This window comes from Ambystoma mexicanum, chromosome 6p (assembly GCF_040938575.1).
Source record: "Ambystoma mexicanum isolate Mex_15411 chromosome 6p, UKY_AmexF1_1, whole genome shotgun sequence".
Lineage (NCBI taxonomy): Eukaryota > Metazoa > Chordata > Amphibia > Caudata > Ambystomatidae > Ambystoma > Ambystoma mexicanum.
Window position 1 is genome coordinate 344495611 of NC_090935.1, and position 20722 is coordinate 344516332.

General features: G+C 43.9%; 1 protein-coding gene across 2 annotated transcripts in view; it reads left to right on the forward strand.

The window, feature by feature from the left end:
* TTC23L (tetratricopeptide repeat domain 23 like) overlaps positions 1-20722 on the forward strand; it is a 482150-nt gene that overhangs the window by 438959 nt on the left and 22469 nt on the right. For both annotated transcript variants that reach the window (XM_069627102.1, XM_069627103.1), the window contains exon 11: positions 11551-11633. In XM_069627102.1, the coding sequence (XP_069483203.1) occupies positions 11551-11633 (83 nt within the window). The remainder of the gene's footprint in view (positions 1-11550; positions 11634-20722) is intronic.

Consider the following 20722-nt stretch of genomic DNA (forward strand, 5'->3'; position numbering starts at 1 on the left):
TCCTTTTTTAAGTTGATTGAGCTCGGATTCTGTTAAAATGGCACATAAAGTAAATGAAGGGGATCTATTAGTTTAGATTCCCGGTGGCTCGAGAAAAATAAATGAACGACTCGAGTGGTAGACAAAACTAACTTTGTTGCCGATTCTTGCGTGAAGGACTGGCACGATTTGCTAATGGTTTGAAAAAGAAATGGAAGTACCTTTAATTGGTAATCATTCAGAGCCAAGTCGTATGAGTTTTCATTGTGACCCTGTAGAGTAGTGTCTGACTTCAAATGTATACGTGGATAAGGAACCTACAGGTTGAGACGGCAGGGGAAAAAAAGGGGAAAATTAAAATGGTATTGATGCTGGCATTTCATATGGGAGGCCAACTAGTGCATGGAGTGAAGCAGCGCCTAGTAATTTACCTTGAATCAAAAAGTTAGAGCCTCGTATGGTAGCTGCCGTGTCTATATGTTGCTCCGCGGAGTGAACGTGGTCATAATCACCATTATGGCAACCTAGGGAACCTTCTTGATTGGGCATGTTTCAGACGGCTTGTGTGTGATGCATGGTTGCGTCTGATTGGGTGCATGCATCATCATGGTGACCACGGCACGGATGCCATGTGCTGTTTCCCAAGTATGAATAAATGCTGAGGAGCAGAGGATATTTCTGGTAAAGGCTGATGGTGGCCCTCATGCTTGCACGATCGGATAGACAGAGAATGCTCCGGTATGGTGCAGGGCAATAAATAAAGAGGGCAAAGTTGTGTGGACTAGTTCCCCCAGTCCCTCATTTGTGTTCCGTGCCTCGGACTACAGCGAATGTGCCTTGCACGCAATGGTCGGGTTATTTGTTTGTTTGTCTGTTTGTTTATTATTTATACAGCGCGCCACACCCTGAGGTATCTGGGCGCTTTATTACGACAGCTTAGTAATCATACATATATACATGTGAGACAAGCCAGTAAAGTCCAAGGTAACAATTGCTAACACAGAATTAGTCTACATAAATGCATTGGTCAGTGAGAGGCTGTCTATAATGGTAGGGTCTATGTCATCTAGATAATAGCTTCAAGCCATGCGTGCGGTGTCCTTGGAGAGGAGCCATTTTTTCGTTTTGGTCCTGAAACTCTGGAGGTTCTGGTCGGTACGTAGGTCCAGTGGGAGCACATTCCAGGCTAGTGCTGCTTGTACCGGGAAGCTAGTGCCTCCCTCTCTTATTAGGTTGTAGCGAGAGGTGCGATGATGCAATGGGAGTTAGCTGATCTCAACGGTCTAGTGGAGGTTTTAGGGACAAGTTTGTCCATCAGATATTTCAGGCCAGCATTCTGAAGACATTTGTGTGTAATGGAGACAAGTTTAAAGTAGATTCTGTCCTGGATAGAGAGCCATTTATAACCTCTTGTTTCAGAAATGTGGTCTTTCCTTGGGATGCTTAAGGCAGTTCTCAGTGCATTATTTTACAGAGTTTGGAGTTTGTTTAGTACTTGTTTGTTAGCTCCTGCATAGAGGGCGCTGCAGTAATCAAGTTTGGACAGGATTAATGCTCGTGCCAGGATCATGCAGCTGTTGGTGGAAAGATAGTTTTTACATGTGTGAATAAGTTTGCAGGTATATGCGGTAGCTGTCGCTGTGGCACTAGCTTGTTTCTTGAGGTTCAGGGCGGAATCAAGGTGGATGGCTAGGGTTTTGGTTTCCTTAGCCGTAGTAATCGGGTTGCCGTCTATATTGAACGACATGTATTTGGGGTTCAATTTTTTTAGGGAAGTGGGGACGCCTAGAATAAGAATTTCCGTCTTTTCGTCATTCAAGCACAAGCTATGGGTGGCCATCCATGCCTGAATGATAAGGTAGATTTCGTTTAGTCAGTCGTCATCATAGTTACCAGAGTGGGATAATTGTCTGGGTGTCATCTGCATAGTTAGTGTAGATAGCACCCAGACGGTCTACGATGTCGAATAAGGGTTTCGTGAACACATTGTAACCACCCTATTTGCCTGATCTTCTACCCCGTTATTTACGTTCATCCCCTACATGAATATTTGAACTGTGTACGCTTTGATGCATAACATGTGTTACATCTATGTACCCAATGCTGTAACTTATGCAAAATGTAACTAGGCCTGCTGCAAGTAACAGCACCACAATGCCCCTGGGCTGCCTGTGCGCTATACAAATGTAAAAAATAAAAATAAAATAAAAATTGTATAGTGTGGGGGAGACGCAGGAACCTTGTGGCGCCCCGCAGGTGATAGGGTCGGGGTCAGCTGCATCTGATTGTGAGAATACTCTCGTCATTCTGTCATTTAAGAAGGATATACCTATGTAGAGGCCTTTGGGAAGAGGTTTGCTGCTGAGGATAGGTTTTGGCAGAGTATATTGTGATCAACCAGATCGAAGGCAGCAGAGAGGTCTAGTAGAGGAAGTAATGCACATTGTCTGTTATTAATCAGGTCAATTTAAGTTTTCAAGTCTAGGAGGGCTGTTTCGTTTCCATGAAGGGGTCTAAATCCGGATTGTCTAAGTCCTAAGAGGTTGTAGGTCTCTAGGTAGGACTGAATTTGGAGGTAGGCTGCTTTATCAATGATTTTGAGAAGGAAAGGGACTGTGGTTATGGGCCTGTAGTTAGTCAGGATTGTAGGGTCGAGCAAGGCTTTTTTTGAGCAGGGGTAGTACCCAAGCGTCTTTTATATTGGCGGGGAACTGACATGATTTGAAAGAGGCGTTTATAGGCCTATTGATAAAAGGAGTGAGAGTTTTCACTGCATCTTTTATGATTTGCGCGGGGCAAATATCACCTTGGCAGCGTGAATGTTTCCAAGAATTTATATTTTTTCGACCTCTGTTGTGGTAACTTGAGTGAATTTGAATGCTGGTAAAGTATTCTTAAGGATAGTAGTTTCTAAGTTTTGAGTTGTATTGATGCCGTTGATCGTTGATATGAAGTCTCTTAGAGGCAATTTTCTTCTGGAGGGTTGTGATTTTGGATGCCAGTACACCAGGTTTTGTCTTTCAGGTAAGAGTCATCGGGAGCTATAGGTGATTCTAATTCCCTTAGAATTCTGAATAGTTGAGCTGGCATTTTGGATTCTGTCATTGTATGTTTCCTGTTTAGTTTTGATGATCTCTGCTTTGTATCATGCAGAAGTTTCTGTCACTATGTTTTTGTTCTCCTTGGTGGGTACGTTTTTCCAAACGGTCTCGCATTTCTTTTTTCAATCCTTAAGGATTTCAATTGTGGGGTGTACCAGGTATTAAGGTGGTTTTTCGGTTTGCTCTTATGTAATTTTAGAGGGGCAATAGTGTCAAGGAGGTGCAGTAGGCATTATTTTTGGAGCCGGACGGTTTAGCATTAATAGTAAAGGCAATGAAGGAGTGGTCAGTCCAGGATTGTGGTTCTATGGGAGTGATTACAGTAGGGCAGTTGTGGTCAGCCAACCAGTCCAGTGTTCGTCCTTTCAGGTGGGTGGGTTGGTGTATTATCTGTGTAAAGTTCATCTAATTTAGAGATTCTTCCAGGGCTTTTGCGGCCTGGTCGTTTGGGTCAGCTAGGCCCAGGTTAAAGTCACCCAGTATTAGGATTTGTGACTTTGGCTTGGTGTTTTCGGAGAGCAAGGAAATAATGGCCCTTTGAAGTCTCCAGATGGGCCGGGATGCCGATATATAAGATGGGCAGTAATTGTGCTGGAATGGGACGTTGTTATTTTGATTGTGAGCAGTGCACATGATTTAGGTGAGAAGGTGGTTCTCAACTGCAAAAGTGAATTCAAGTATTAGTAGACCTTGATAAGACCTCTATAGATGATGCTGGTGTGATGATTCAGGTTGTACGGCCTATACATGCCTACCTAGAGGGTCCATTGTAATGGATCAGTGAGGTCATGGTAGAGGATGGAATTATTCATTAAGGCCTTGTCGATGGGTATCTAATCTGTGGATCCAACGGGCTTCTTTTTCTAAGAGGCTTCTCGTTATGTTTGATGATTCTTTTACTGTGTCCAACACCCGCCATAAAATATCATTGGGTGAGTGTTGGTATTCAATGAAGTGATTGGCAAGTGGTGCCGAGAGATTTTTACACCAAATTTTCTACCTGTGTTCAGAAATCCTGATGTGTATGGGCCTGATGTTTAGGCCAACGTATCTGAGTCCACGGGGGCACTCAATGCAATAAATCACTTGTTTAGTTTTGCAATTGGTTAGGTTAGACAAAATCCAGATGCAATATCCTACATTAAAGGATTTAATCTTTTTTGTGAATTTGCATGCTATGCAGTTACCACATGGGAAATGTCCAGTGGTGGTTTGTAGATTCCAAAGACCCTGCATTGAATTTGGAATGTACCAGTTTGTACGCACGTTTGAATGCAAATCTGGGAATGGGTTCATTTGGTAGACAAAGTTTCGCCTGAGGCCAGTATTTGATCATCCGTTTTTTCACTCGGAATGTGTGAAGGCCATGTGTGATCACACGCATCTTTTTTTCTTCTTGTTCCACATTGGGAGGAGGTTTAGGGGGTGAGTAAGGTGTCTCTGTTGGTGAATCTTGCCTGTTTATCTTACCTACTTTTTGGGATAGCCCCTTTTGCTTCAATCTTGAGTCCAAATCATTGGCATGACTATAAAAGTCCGCCAGTGCTGTACAGTTTCTCTGGATGCACAGATATTGCCCATAAGGTAGATTCTCTCTGAGATTTGTTAATAAATTGTGACACCTGGAACCAATTGACTGTCATGAAATCGGATTTAGATCATTGATTGATGTTTATGTTAAGTAATTAACGTATTATATATGAAGAAAATAAATCTCCATAATTCTTTCACTGTTAATCTATTTTTAAGATGTGTATGTCACAAGTCACAATTAATTGACTGTTTGTTTTCCTTGAATATTATTGTATATTTTTCTTTGTCTACTTTTGTGTATTGTGCTACTTTCGTGTTATATAACACTGATGTGTGTTTGATCCCTTCATGAATAATTAAATAAACTACTCTAAAACAGAGTGCAGTAGATGTAGGTTCCTTATCTTTCTCTTTCCTTTTCTTTTGTTTGTGTTAATCAAGCACTTTTCTGTGAACACATTAAATATTTTTCAAAAGACTATTTACTAATTTGTTGAAACAATTATATGTGTGCGTTTTCCTGTTTTTGGTGTTACCCAGCGTGATATCCATACAGATACACGAAACCATTATGAGTAAAATTTCTTCTAAATTCAGAAGTACTCAATGTCCCCTACCACCGCTGTATTTTGGGGTAGCCTTCTTCGTCTTTGCACTCCAAAATAGCTTACAGGTATACTTTGATTTGCATGAAGGAGGGTAGGGAGTTCCGGATTTCTTTTGGGGGGCGAATCTCAGGATGTCGCTAGGGAGCTAAGCAAAGTTCAACAAGGCCAAGGCTGTTGTTAGGGGGTGGTAATTAAAGATTTTCATATGAGGAATGAAAAGTAGCAGCTGGGCCTTCTGGGTGATCCTGTAAAAACTCTGGAACAATCTTACTACCTCACATTTAAGAAATCCTGCAGAAATTGAATAAGGCCAGATACAACTTATTCAGAGAGAATACTTTGCCCATAAAAAGACAGACTGTTTATTTTAAGAACAGGGTAATGAAACAGGGAGACTCTGGGCAATCTTATTAAACATCAAAGCATATTCCAGCCATGCGAATAGCACAACGGCACATCACCACAATCAACCAAAAGATACATGATGAATTTACAGATTCATACCTTTCCCTGTATACCTCAGAATCCCATTCACGAAAGACGTAATGTGAGATGTACTTCCAACATTTAGACCTACCCAAGTTGTCAGAAGATTGTAAACATTCTGGGATACAGTTACAGAATAAGATGTCAAAGAGACTATTAGAAAATGAAAAATGTCAAAGCACCGTGCCCAGCTGGATGTAACCCTAGTTTTATGAGGTATGCAATATGTTTTGGGTCTCCACTTAACAAAATGACATACTCAAATTCTTTCTTCTGTTACTATCCCTGAAACTATAAGACACAACCATTTCTTTATAAAAAAAACATAGCCCGGGAAATACTTTACCCAATACAGAAGCTACTATTGGAAATAACTCCTCAACACAGATCTGAAATTCCCGAAACATTGCAGTTCATGTTCATACATTTATACACCAGAGTATACACATTGTTCAGATAGGTTGTATTCACAATGGGAACACCTGGCACCACATGGCACATGTGCTGCATATCATAAATGAATTCAGAACTCGGATGGGTTCTCCCACACTTGTGATTTCACATTTGCACAAAACTCGATGGAATTATTGAAGTCATGACTTTAAATCTTATCACTCTCAACCTTTGATCCTCCATTGCATTAGAGCCCTTTTGTGTGTAAGATTAGAGACACATCGTAAATGGGGGTGGGGGTATCACTGGACCCTAAACAAAGCAAAAGTATGCCTTAATAGGATAATATGGCAGGCATACATTTGCACAAGACTGAATTTATTATCCTTACGGGAAAGAAGCCTGATGTGGACCTGGAAGGAATTTTAGCAATTTTACAAATAGCCTTTACAGAGTACATGTAATATATGGGAATCACCTTGCATAATTATCTGAGGGAATTGGCAACAGAACATTTCTACGAATTATGGGAACAAATAGACAATGACTTTAGAAGATGGAGAAAGCTCACACTAACAGTCATGGCAGGGTTCGACTTTATCCCCACAGGCTTACTATTTATTTAGCAGCATTCCACCCAGCTTAAATTGACACTATTTTTGACTGTTTGACAGAATATTTCTAATTGTGAAAGAGGTCACCCTTGCATTAAACTTTTGACAATGTTTAAAGCTAGCACTATGACATCAGACTACAAACACTTAAAATGAACAAATGGACCAAATGCTTGGCTCAACTCGCTGGGGTCCAGATCACTGGGAGGGAACCACCTGCTTTCATTAGATATCGGTACTTCTTCCTCAATCCATTTAACAGATTACAATGGTTGGTGCCGATAATCCAGTCTTCTATCATTCCAGAGAGGTCTGGAAACAGATTCACAGTAAAAATAGGGCTTTCCCCACATGGGTGGGCTCCTGACTTTCATAGGTTTATAACCAGGGTATTTCCCTTCAAAGAGTGTAAAACGGCATTCAAATTAAATGAATGTGAGACATTCTGTTATTCTCAGATCCACCACTTGACCTCTAATGCGCAAGTTTGCATGCCTGGCACATACCATTGTCTTCACTGGAATTAATGCTTATGGATGATAATAAAAAAGGCAAGGTTGCCAAGCTGACACCATTGAGAAACTTCCTTATATTCTAAAATGGGGAAAAGAATTGGGGCTGAACATAGAACTTGAATCCTGCAATTACACATGGTCAAGGGCTCATAAGGCTTCCAAAGGTATCACAAATAAAGGAACTGTGTATATCATATGTGGTATATCACCCATGAATGGATCCTTAGCATTGTACCTGGCTCCTCCCCCTTGCATTGGAGGAATTGTGGAGGAGCGAGAAACCTCGCACATTTATGGTGGTCATGCCTGAAAACACAAGTACTCTTGAAAGAGATTTTAGTGAAAGTAAAAGAAATATGTGGGATTCAGATCCCCTGAACCCAGTGGTAATAGTTCTCGGCAATGTTGAGGAGGAATCTATCCAACATTGGGTACTTTGTCATCTCTCCTCACCCATTTGTCAATGGCAGCTAAACTGTCTATGGCAGGCTGCTGGATATTCTCTGATGGACACATGCTGTACATATAGTGCAAAGTTTGGGGCATCATGGAGTCTAATAAGATAAAGGCTCCCTTCTCCAACCATTCTTCATGGTATATAAAGGTCTGGTTGCCCCTTACTGATTACTGTGCATCCTTTCCACAGCTTTTATCCAGTCCCTCAATGTTTAAATATTATCAATGTTCTGGATTTTATTTTAAGATTTTGAGGGCAGACGGTGGTAAACAGTAACGATGAAAAGCAAGAACTTTGTGTTAAAGACTTGAGGACCAACTTTCTCTCCTGCGGCAAATCAAGCCCTTCATCCCACTAAACAACTTCAGACCTGTTGCCCAAGCTTTGGTCCTCTCCCACCTAGATGGTGGCAGTGCCCTTTTGGCAGGCCTTCCGGCGACTACCCTGGCACCCTTGAGATGTGTCCTGCATACTGCAGCATGACTCATAAAAGGACTCAATTCAAGCACACCACCTTGACCCTCATCGAAATGCACTGGCTCCCGCTGCAAGCCTGTATCATCTTCAAAGCCTGCTGCATCCTCTACAAGGCTGCCACCCTGAATTACCCAAGCTACTGCACAGAAAAACTCAGCGGGCCTCATTATGAATGTGGCGGAAAGGCAACAACGGCGCTGGTAGTGCTACCGGCACCGTTGTTACCTCTATGCCCCATTACGAGTTCTGCTTGTTGGTGCCAAACAGAACTCCTGATTGCACCAGCACCGTTATTAATTGTGCCGGTGCAACCATGCTCCCGAACCCCATTCTGCCCTATACCATACCGGCACCCGCAAATGGGCAATTACCGGCCTATTCATCTCGTAATGGGCCGTTAATGGCCCATTCACAGGTGCCGGGGCCGGTAGCGAGTTTGGCGGTAGACGTGCCCTTAATAAGGGCACGTCTACCGCCAAACCTGTAATGAGGCCCAGCATCTCTGAAGTAAGGACATGTGCAGACTTAAACTCCGGTACAGGAAGGAAAGAACCAGAAGGTCTTCTCTGTCTACGCACCAAGACTCTGAAACCTCCCCGACAACATCACGCCCCCTTGCTTCTACAGTTCAGGAAGGAGCTGAAGGAAGGAAGGAAGGACACCTCCCTAACGCCTAAATCCACTGACCCTCCACTCCCCATCCTGGGTGATCTGATCCCCACACTATCCTCCCTTCCCTTGTTGATTCTATATCCAAATTTCCTGCCCTCCCCAGCCCCTTTTGTTAGCACCGGACTCCCTTGTTCTTCTGCTTCCCTCATCATGTGCTCCCCGCTATGATTACAAAGTGCTCCATTGCTTCCTGGAGGTTGGTCCGTGCCCAATAAATAACCTAATAATAATAATTATTATAATAATAAAGGACTACTGCTTAAAGATGTACATACTTTTGGGAATATCCTGCGAGTTGGTAAATTCCTTTCTTGGTTTTTCATTTCTTTTAATCTCACAATATAAAATCCTACTCAGAGAATGGTCAACTCTTTCAGTAAAATAAAATGAAAAAATAGGGCTGTCATCTCGCCAGCTTTTTCTAACAGGGCTACTATATGGCACAACAAGAATTTCACGATCGAGTGGAAGCCTTTTTGCTAGAAAACCTGGGTCGGTCCTGGATTCATGCACATAGGCCACTGTATGCAGGAAGGCCAATGCATCTTCTTTGACATGCTTAAGCAAGCCTACCACATAGATATCGAGGAGGTTTGGCAGTATATACAACACAACCATTCTATTTTAGTAAAACAGACCGATCTGGCCAACCCTGATGAGAATAGACAAATATATCCACATCATGGGACAATGATGCATAGCATTTCCTGGACATACGCCACCTAACAATATGTAGGTGACACATCTTTCGCTGAAGTGGGAATCAGACCTACATGATGCAATGTTTGGACTCCCTTATGGAGTGGGATATATGTCCCGGGAACGCAAATACCAAATTCTGCTCTTTAACATTCTTCACAGAACATACTGGCAACCATCCAAATGCGCAGAAAAAGTAAATCGTACTCTACTAAATGCTGGAGAGTGTGTGGGTGTTTTATGGCTTATTTACATTGTGGCCTTTCCCAAGCTTGACACAATTTTGGTCCTGGGTGTTAGGGTTGTTAGACAGGCCATTTTTAGCACAAATCAAACTTTGGACCTAAATTAGCCCTACTGGGAGTAGATCCCTCTCCCAGCACTTTACAGGGAGTGCAGGAAAAATAGAGAGTGGTTGCGCTGGCAAACACCAGAAGGATTGTACTGGGGCACAGGAAGCAAACCGGTATTAATATGTATGAAGAATGGATGAGCTGGTGGTAACAGTGGTGATATGAAGGCATTATTTTGAATGACAGTACCTCCAAAAAACAATTTAGAGATTTTATCTGAATTACTAGTACTGCAGACCTTTAGGAGGTTTAGTCATGGTATCTGTTCGGTACTAGTAAGATGAGACCATCTGAAGCCAGTTATCTGAAGTTTGGTCAGGGGAGGGGGAAGAGCATGTGTGAAACCAAATTACATTCTATCTGCTGATTGTTTCATGTACCTGACTAACATGTTTCAATATGCCATGCTTCAAAGGTTTAGGCTTGAAAGAAAGAGAGCCTTACCCATGGAATTAAAGAGAAAGTGAGACCATGATTGGCTAAAAGGCAGGGTGAAAGAGAGAGCGAGAGAGACACAAATGGAGAATGAGACAACGAGACACCCATAGAATGTGACACAAATAGGGAACTACATAAAGCGAGGACCACAGAGTGAGATTAAAAGAAATAGATTGGGGAGCCATGGCAAAGCTGCAGCACAGGATCAGTTTTTGAACTCTACTGGGGCTTAGCCCCGGACCACTTAAAGCCTTCATTGACGAGTACCTACACTTTTTCCATTTAAAGAACTGGATATATCCCTTGGTCAAACCATTCACTCATGCATAAATTATTCCTTTTCACCGCTGACAACAGGATCTGTTGACACATTCTGCCTTAACCCTGTGTCCAGATTCTTATTGGTCTTTGTCAGCTCTCTTCCTCTTTGTTTATGACTGTATTCTCACTCACCATCCGATACACTCATCACTGACTCCACCTTAACCACTCGCGCAGCACATTTTGTGCAGTTGTAACACCAGCATCAATATCTGTACTCATACAGCCCTATTCCCAGCCCCTCGTTTGGTTTGTTTTTTCCTTCTCATATATAGGATTGATTCCAGTATACTCTCTCACACACATGCTAATAATAATGCTAATGCACTCTCTACAGCTGGGCCTACTGTTGCCCACAGCTTCCTCATCTGAGAATGGCCTCCTATGGCCTGCAGCCTTCTCATAGCTCAAACAATGGGTGCCGCCCCACTCCTTGAATATCTCCATTCTTCAAAGACGGATTGTGTTGTTGCTAAAGCTAATTTGTTTTTTATTTGGATTTTCCAAACTGAAAATATTCAGAGCATGTAAATCTATGAACAATCCAAATACTGGAGAAATATAGTTACAGTTAAGGAACCTTGTTCTTCTTCTGACAATAGAGTGTATGGTGAACTCCATCATTGCAGGCATATTGTTTCTCAAATGTATGTACAACTATTTGAGCTTTACATCGTCTCATGTCTTGTCAAATACCAATAGCTCGGCAACAGAGATGAACTAATGAGAGACATGTTTTAGCACACCTAATGCTGACTTTTATTTTCTATGGTGTGCATGAATTGGGGGGGTCATACAAGCTATGTATTAATGTTTTCTACATAAGTAGATCAGACAATAATCAACAATATTGCTGACTTAAGCCAGAGATCTTCATGAATACTCTTGTTCTCTTCTAATGTAGTGTTTGGAGATTCAGACTGCAGTGTATGGCTCTCAGCACAAGAAGACCAGACAGACACAAGAGTTGTTGAACATGTTACAAAAGTAAGTTATATGCTACCTCTTGGGAGTCATTTAGCTCTATCTGTGCTGGCAAGATAGCTCAGTGGAATGAGAACCTACCTGATGACCAGCAGTTCACATGTTATCCACCAGCGAATTGTTGTTTTTCACATAAACTCGTGCAAATCCTGCAACAAACTCAGTGGTATTTGGAAGCCTGTCAACAATGTTGGAATTCCATGGAAAGCCTTGCACGAACGGGCAGGAGATGGACTTTGCAAAAAATATTACTTCTACAGCCTGTCCCTTTTTCCCCCATAGTTATAGGTTGTACTGCTCATGAAGGGGTTGACAGGACTGTATGATGTTGCATTGCTTTAACTTACAAATGATATGCTTACTAGGGTTCTTGTACAGACATGCCTTCTGCAGTGGCCCTCCTTTGTGCATGGGGTTGGCCACAACTGCTAGTAATTATATCCACACAGACAGGGCAGGAGCATTGGCAAGCACCTGCACATGTCGCACCACAAATGATTGCTTTCACATTATGTCAAGGCTGAGGGCACAGGGTTTAGGCTGTGTTTGCAGGGCCCAACCACTGAAGACCCCTTTATTCGTGTGTGGAGCACTTTCTTTTTGATTTCGTACTGGTATGACTCCAGCGCTGCAAATTATTTTTTATCACCAGAGCTTCTAAAGTACGTCACAGGATGGTGATATTCAAGGGATGTGGGCAACTTAAAAGAAAGGGGTGGGTGGTCTCACTGAAGTTAGAGTGTTCAAATAAAACTTTATTCTTAATTCCCGGGGTCTGTTCTCTCAGCAGGTTAATTAAATAATGTACAAACTGATACTGTCCGGTTTAAGGGTTTCCTGCACATTTTTGTTTCTCATTTTATTAGGCTATCTTCTCCTCTTTTCTCAGTTCTGGCCTGAATGGGTTCACAAACCCTCCTTCTGTGGTCTTCTCAGGGTGTTTCTCCACTTGGTCTCAGGATAAGGAGTTCCTGGACCCTTCTTATCCTTCACCCTTATTCTGTATTTCACTCTGAAGTGCCTCTTCCTGAGTTTTAGTGGCAGACTGGAGCCTGTTGGTGTGCTTGGTAGTGGTAAGTGGAGCTGGCCTTCAACCAAGGTCCGGAGATGCAGGGAGAGTAGAGACTATCGTATGTTGTGGTTAGGGTACTACCTAGGTTTCCTAGTACTTGCCTTCCCATTGAAGTCCTCGTTTTCCAGCCACCTGCACCAGTCTCCCTCTTTCCCTTTATAGGATGCTGCCCTGGGCCCACTTTTCTTTGTTCTGAGTTTCTCCTGCTTCTCCTGGACATCTCATCAAAAGCTCAGCCCTCCACCTCTATCAAGTATACCCCTTGGCGTCTTATGGCCTACCACCTTCTCTTGCTAGCTACTGTTCTTCCTCCCCTAAGGTTGTCTCCCTTCTCCCCCTTAGCAATATTCCACTCCTCTGTACTTTTTCTATCCACCTTTTATCTGCTTCACTTTCCTCAACAACTGCTCCTTCTCTTTCTAGATGTTTCTCCACACCTCCACCAGTTGCAACTCTTCTACCAACGCTATATCTCTTTCCCCCTATCTCCTTTTTTCTCATCCCCCTCTCCTGGTCTGATAACTCTTCCCACCTTATGGATTTCTCTGGTCCCAACCCTCTTGGTCTTTCTCCTTGCAACCCTGTGGGTCTTTCTTCTTCTCGCACACTAAATCTTTTGCCTTCCAGTATTCTGAATCTGTCTTCCCAGCCACCTTTCTCTTCCCAGCCCCCTATACTTTTTCTTTCACAGCCTGTGTGGCCTCTTATTCCCCCGCCTCCAGGTTCTGTCTTTCCCCAGTCTTCTGGGCCTCTCCTCCAGCCTGTCTCCGGCTCTCTGCAGGCTCCAGGCCCTCCATTCCAATCTACTGCCTTCTATTCTTGCTGCAGCTTCTTCTCCAGCACTTCCGTTCACTGTTGCAGCCAAATTAGAATGAGCTTGTCATCCTAACGCCAACCACCTTTTTATAGGCCTTTGGATGTGCCTTTCAGCTTCTCATTTGTGTAATGCAAATTGCTTGCGTTTCCTTGTGTAACTGGGATAGAGTTTGTCTTATATGCCCATCCCTGGGGTTGGTTTACAGTTCTGATGTGGGACCAGGGGACGGCACACCCCTTCTCTTGGGTAGACCTCTTTCTGCTTAACACACCCTGGTCCTGCCCCCTGGATGGACACCCTATGCCTAACCAGCCTTAGCCGCAAGAATGTGGCACCTTTGGTCTGATGGATTTCTTGTGTTCTATCTCCTGGTTCAGGTTCTGCCCCCAATCCAACATCATGTGGCTTGTGTCGACACTCAATCCTCTTGGAGAGACTGCATCCATCAGCAAGGTCTGGCAGGGAAATTTATCACTGATTTACAGAGGTTTCTGCTGAGATGTAGAATTAAGAAGCTGTTCCTGATGACACAAGTTCTTTAGTTTCAAAGTTAAGTTGTTATACAACCTTGAGAATTTAACTAACACATGTTTAACTCCATCCTATAAGAGAGGATTCACTGGAAAAATAAGTTATCTTCTTCCATCAAAACAGGTTTCTGAGGGGTCCCAGAGTTCTTAAACTTACAAGCCACCACAGGGCCCCCTTCAGTTCAGACAGTTGTGGTGGCTGCAGTCCTGATCTGGGCTTCCATTGCAGCAAGACATGACTAAAAAGGCAAGAGCGGAACCAAATCCGGTGGGGAACTTGAATATTCTGCTTTCCGCATGTGTGCCTAAGCCTCTTGAATTTATGTTATCAACTCTCCACAAATTTGTTTCATGCAGAATGGTGGTCTAAACTTTAGCACAAATCTAGGAGTAAGTACATGTTACTCACCATAGTGACTACTGTGCCCCAAGTCCATACTTCTCTTTCCTCCATATGGCTCTCCCACCTCCCGCTAAAAGACCACCCCCTAAGTGATTTCTCCGGCATTGGTTATTTCATGGATTGACATGCTTTGAACACTCCCCCATCATAAGACTGGGAATCTTCAATATAATCAAATGCCATAGCAATAATGAAAAACATTTAATATATAGCCTTTACACCTTCTTCAGTACATTTTCCTCTGGGCCATTGAGGGATTAGGATTAAGTGCGATATCCTACACTAGCTGAGTCTTCTCAGCCATTTCTGAGATTGTATTGCTTTTTAAAAGTGCAAATGCAAAGCAAACTAAGTATGTTTACGTTTCGCAGGTGTTGCTAGATCTGTTAAGAACGTTGTCTTCCAGTTTCCATCCATGTTTCATCTCATTTTAACCGGCAGTGTTTTTGCTGGAACCACCCTTTATACCGTGGATGTCTGAGGTTGCAGGCAGTCATATCTGTGTTCCAGGATTGTAATTTGTAAAAAAAGGAATATATTCCTAAAAGATCCTCAGAGGAGTGCATATATTACTCACACCCTTTTAACAGGGCAGAACTGTGCAAGGTCTGAAATGAAATGGATTTTCCTCAACACCTCTGACTGACACAGGAGACTTGTTTTTTCTTTTCCTCAGTGAAGGGAGGCCCTTCTCTAATAGCGATGAATTATCTTGAACTACCCCTGAATCTTGCTCCCAAAGGGAGAACTAGGGAGAGACAACAAGCTCTTCAAGAGGAGAGTACTCTTGTAGGATAAATCTCCAGATGAAAAGAAGGCTAAGGATGTCCATATGTCTTGCCTCTCTTCTGTAAAGTTTCTTGTTTGCCTTCTCCTGCCTCTGGCTGCTACTAAATCAAATCAAAATCTGCCTCTGTCCATGTTGGGACTCATCCAAGAAAGGAGGCATATACTGAACAAGACAGACCGCATCAAAAACATCTACCTCTTGTCAACGGCACCATCACTGATACCCCTTCATCAACACCATCCGGTCCATTGACAGTTCCATCTCTGATTGCCGTTCCATCAACCAAGACAACCTGCCGATGAGGGCATAGGCACCATTGTCAACAAGAGACAGAGAGGCCACATCCTATTACACTTTGGTAATCTTGTGCTTCTTTGGATCTCATTACACCCATGTTCCCAATAATAGAGCTGTCTCTTTTGCCTGAGATTTTTCTCGACACTGCACAGTACTCTTCTTCTTTGGACTAAGAGAACAAGGCACCCTGTGGGTTTTCATTGAGCCTTCCCAGGGCCAGATGTCAGAAATTCTCCTTACGTAAGACAGAGGGCCGTATTCCGAAGGGCTGATTGGCATTTGCAGTGTGGAAGGCTGTGTACAGCCGCAGTCCTATTCCCAGAATAGAAGCCCCATAACCCTGTATGCTCACATTACGCCGCCTTCCATCACACAATGATGCGTGCGCTTGCGTGCTGACAGTTAAATACGGAGCTGGAACCTGTACTCAGTGCCCCACAACGCGTCCTGGTGTTTTCTTCCCGCTCTTTGTGTCAGGCCTACGAACTTTGGATCAGCAGTCTCTTTGCTTACCTTGTTTTGATTGGATTGCTTTTCTAATAACTTTCTTCAAGTATACTTTGGATTGTTTACTCTTGGGTCCTGGATGTATGGACTTTAACTGTGTTCAGATCATTAGATTGCTTCTTTCTCACTCGGCTGATCTTTTAATCAGTGGTGATTTCCTTATGCATTTGTTATTTTCCCTATTATAAGTCAAGGAGGATCAGCATAGCTATGTCTGTTCTTATTTATTTGTTTTTCATCTGAACTCCTGCTCTTCGTCTTGCATCTTTGAAACCTCAGGTAGTGTATTCTTTTTTATCGGTAAGTGGGTTATATGGCAGCATTTCAATACTAATTTACTAGTGTCTTGCTTGTCTGCTACTGGACACGGCGAAGAGGTGTATACCCTCCACACCTTTAGGGGCCTATCCTAGACTGTACTGTGCATATAGTACTCTAGTCTTGGGGGACCTGTTGGGGTTTATGGGGATTTGCAAAGGCCCACAAAAAGTTGGCATGCTTACGACACCCGACACCTGCTGGAGAGGAGGATGAGGCTTTTCAACCTGAGCTGATGCAGTTATGGCAACACATTCTGGATGAATGTCAGTGTCACACTGACTTGAAGACCACCTCCATTACAAGGGCTGCTGCCAGCTCAGTAGCAATCCTTAGGGAACAGCTAGCTTAACTCTGCTTCCTCCAGTGGGAGACTACCAGAATGCACCTAAATCCAGCCAGTGACTCGTCGCCACAATGTCCAGCAATGATTGACTTTAGAAGGACTGCATCCTTACCTTCTCGTCAACCTCTTAACCTTCTGCCAGTACATGAGGAAGAAGAAGGTGAAGCAAAGTACTGTGACTAGGATGACCCACAGGGTGTGAGCGCCCACGGTTGACAGAGTAAAAGAAACAGAGGAAGGCAATATAGCCTTTAACATCCAAGAACTTGTTGAATGGAAAGTCTTTATGGTGCATAAAATGGCCCCTTGAGATTTACCCCACCTGCTCTCCTGCCCTACTCTTTGATCAGATAATGTTACAAGCTTCCACTCTTTTCAACCTTCAAGAAGTGACTACTGAAAACATTAAATTACTCCTTTTTGAGAGAAGATATGAACCTTGCAAAGTTACTGCCACCATACCTACCCCCAACCCAATTCAGAAGGCAGGCACCCAGATCTCTCCTTTTCAATGCTTCCTTGGTCAGCATGGCTGATATGTTATGTAAGTGATGACGTGTCTCTCTGTCTCCAGGGCCAACTTACACCAAATTCAGTTATTTCAGTGGCTGTCCAACACTGCTCAGTTGTCTCATGCATCACTACTGATGGCCCTGGAGTCTATTATCATGCACACTACAAGCACAAAGGTTTTGGCCACAACCTCACAAAAGCACAGGCATTGGCAGACCATTGGAGCCACTTAATGCCTTGACCATAACTGCGATATGACAGGGAGATAAGGCATTTTATATTATAGTTTGTGGAACACTTGCCAGATGATATACACAATGAAATGATAGATCAGTCATCCATGAGGTAGTAGCCTCTCTTGGCTCCTGTGGCATCCCAAATCATTGGCCAAATGGGTGCTGCAAATATTCAAGCAAGGGATTATCGAATTTGAAAATATCCCACTGTGCTGTGCTCCATAACAGCAGCAGCACATTTGTCTTATGCTGCAAGTGTTCTAATCCCACTTCGAGGAAGAGGCTTCAAAGCAGGACCCCCTCTCCCTAAGTGGTCGAGGATTACATTCTAGGTGCTATCTCGTGAGAAAAAGAATAGAGGCTCGTGGCCAATTCTAGACCTATGGCACCTAAACAAGTTCACAAGAAAATTGAGTTCAAAATGGCAACCCTCAAACAAGTGATCCTGTGCATACAAATGGGAGACAATTTTGAAACTGTAGACTTGGAGGATGCCTTTTTTCACATCCATATTTGACAAGCTCAGACGTCTCCTAGTTTGTGATAGGTGGAACCCAATAGCAGTTTGCAGTGCTCCTGTTTGGACTGTGCTCAGCCCCAGAGGTCTACAAAAATGTTCTGACTCTATAGTGGCCCATCTCTGGTGGCAAGACCTAAATGTCTATAATTTCCTGGATGACTGATGTATAGGCAGGGGAGTTGCTAGGTCTGGAAAAGACCCAGGGCTATGCGGATGTCAGAACTGTTGGGACTGGGGGCTAGCTAGTCTTTTGGCTGTAGCTCCTGAGATTCTATCCGGGGCTACAACCAAAAGATCAGGGGCTATAGCCCCCTTAGCCCCCCCCTAGCAACGCCCCTGTGTATAGGGATGCGGTTCTAGTGGATTCGTCAAATGAAAATATACTAACTTTCCAAAATAAATCACTATGGCAACCAGTGTTCTCGGCAGAACTTCAAGCCCCTCATTATTTTATGTTACTTGAACATCAAGATGCTCCCGCCACCTGTATAACCTGCCTATGTCATGGATTCCTCCTCCTTTCTTCTCAGTGCCTCTTTCACTTCCTCCACTCCTCTCTCTGGCACTCTTCTGCTCCTCCTACTACTCTCTGCTGCTCCACTATGCACCAACTCACTCTCTCTATCTCCTACTTCTGGCTCCCACAATACTTGTGACTATTTGCTCCATTTTAATTGTGTGAGTCGGCCTGTTGATTGTGTAATTGTTATGTTATGTTTAGATAAGAGGTTGATTCCAGTGAGCGTCTGGAGAGGCTGTTCCATGCCAGGATTATCAAACACCCAGTTGCATCTCTTTTCCTTGCACACATTAGCTTGAGGTCACCGCTTAAGCCTTCATTGAGGCGGTTTACCATCGGGGAATTATCTTACTGGCGCTACCAGGCAGGGCACGCACAGCAGAGGCTCACGCTCCTGCTCGCAAGTGTTGGAAATCCACGAATCTTACCGATCTGGCTGAAGCTTTGTATATCATGACACTCTACTTTCGAGGACCACTGTACGTTCGGGGGATGGGTGGGGGGGGGACGTACCACAATAGATGTCTTTACTCAAACCAGTTGGTGATATTTACAGTTCTCGAGTCACGAGCATCCATGTTAGTGTGCACGCAGCATGAGGTATCTAGCAATTCTTGTTGCAAATACAAACTTCTCTTTGCACAAAGTCAAAGGCCAGGTGAATGGGAACGCTGGCCTACTGGTGGTGTTTCTATCTTTTGCACCAGGTTACCTCCTTTCATCTAGACTACCAGGTTTGCTGGTTCGGACCTCGCGCAAAACTATTAAAGAAAAGTCTGAAAGAAGGGTAGGCGCTATATCAGATAAGGATATGGGTTTGTAATTGTTTATTTGAAAAGCGCTTCCACAAAAGTGAAGTGCTACAAAGCGCTTCAAGGTGGGAAGGGAAACAAGCGAAAACAGTAGTCATTATTACAGTAGTCATTATTAGGCCTTCAAGTTTGATCGAATTTATTCGAATGATCTAACAAAATTAACTAGCATACTAGGCCTTAGGCATTTCTACTAGTGCAAGTGCATGACAGGAGGGAAGGATGGGGCAAACTATCTCGCTAGGCCTAGTGCATTCAAGGTCGTGGAAGTGCGGGGCAGGGTGAACAAGTACTCCCAGTCCATCAGGGGCCTGCGTGAAGTGCAGAGATGTTGCCCCTCTCATATTCCGAGTGCAGTAGTGCCAGGCAGAGTGCAGAGGCTCGGAGGCAAGTGTAGGGCTGGCAGGGGGAACCTGGGACCTCTGAGGCTCTGTAGGTGCATCAGGCTACCTGAGCAAAGTTGGGGAGGATAAAGGAGAAGGGAAGAAGGAGAGAAGAGAAAAGAGGTTAACAGGGGAGAGGGAGAGAGAAAGACGGAGAGCGACAGGGAGGCACCTGCAGAGGATAAAGATCTACCACCAAATATCTGTTTGTAGAAACGGCTCACCCGCAGAGAGTTGGAGGAGGCCGAGTGGAGGGCTCTAGAAGGAGAGTATTTAGGAAGAGGGTGTTGTAGGTAGTGCGGGCCACGAGACGTGTGGACTATGCAGAGGGATTTGAACTTAATCCTTTCAGCCACTGGGAGCAAGTGGATGGATTTCAGCGCTGGAGAGAGGCAGTCCTTGGGCTTGAGGTCAAAGATGAGTCTCACTGGAATGTCTGGGGGTTGGGGACCTATCAGAAGAGGAGGAGGGTGGGGGACTTCCTGAAAAGGCAAGGTATACAAGAGGCCCTATTGCAAGAGACGCATGCGAATGCAGAGATGCTGGGGAAGTTGGGGAAACTGTGGGGAGGACAGGTAAGTGACGACGTACTCAACCCAGGCTAGGGGCGTGCTTATATGGGTGGCGAGGGGTACGCCATTGAAGGTGGAGGCGGTGATGAAGGATGGGATTGGGAGAACGGTCTTCGTGCGTTGTCTGTGGGAGAATAAGCCACTTTGCTTGATTAACTAGTATGCGCCGAATGTGGATGAGGAGGAGTATTTTCCCTCGGTGCTTCGCATGATGGGGGCGTACAGGGGGGATATGATAATATGGGGGGAGATTTTAATTGCCACCTGGACGAGCGGCTGAATGGGTTGGGGAGTAGAGGGGTGCCTGCGAAGTACGTGGCGGGCTCTTTACAGGAGATAATTCGGGAACTTGATCTGGTGAAGGTGTGGAGGGAGAAGCATGGGGAGGAAAGGGGGTTAGCCTATCACTCGAGTGTGCATGGCTCGTACTCGCATTTGGATTATATAATAACGGGA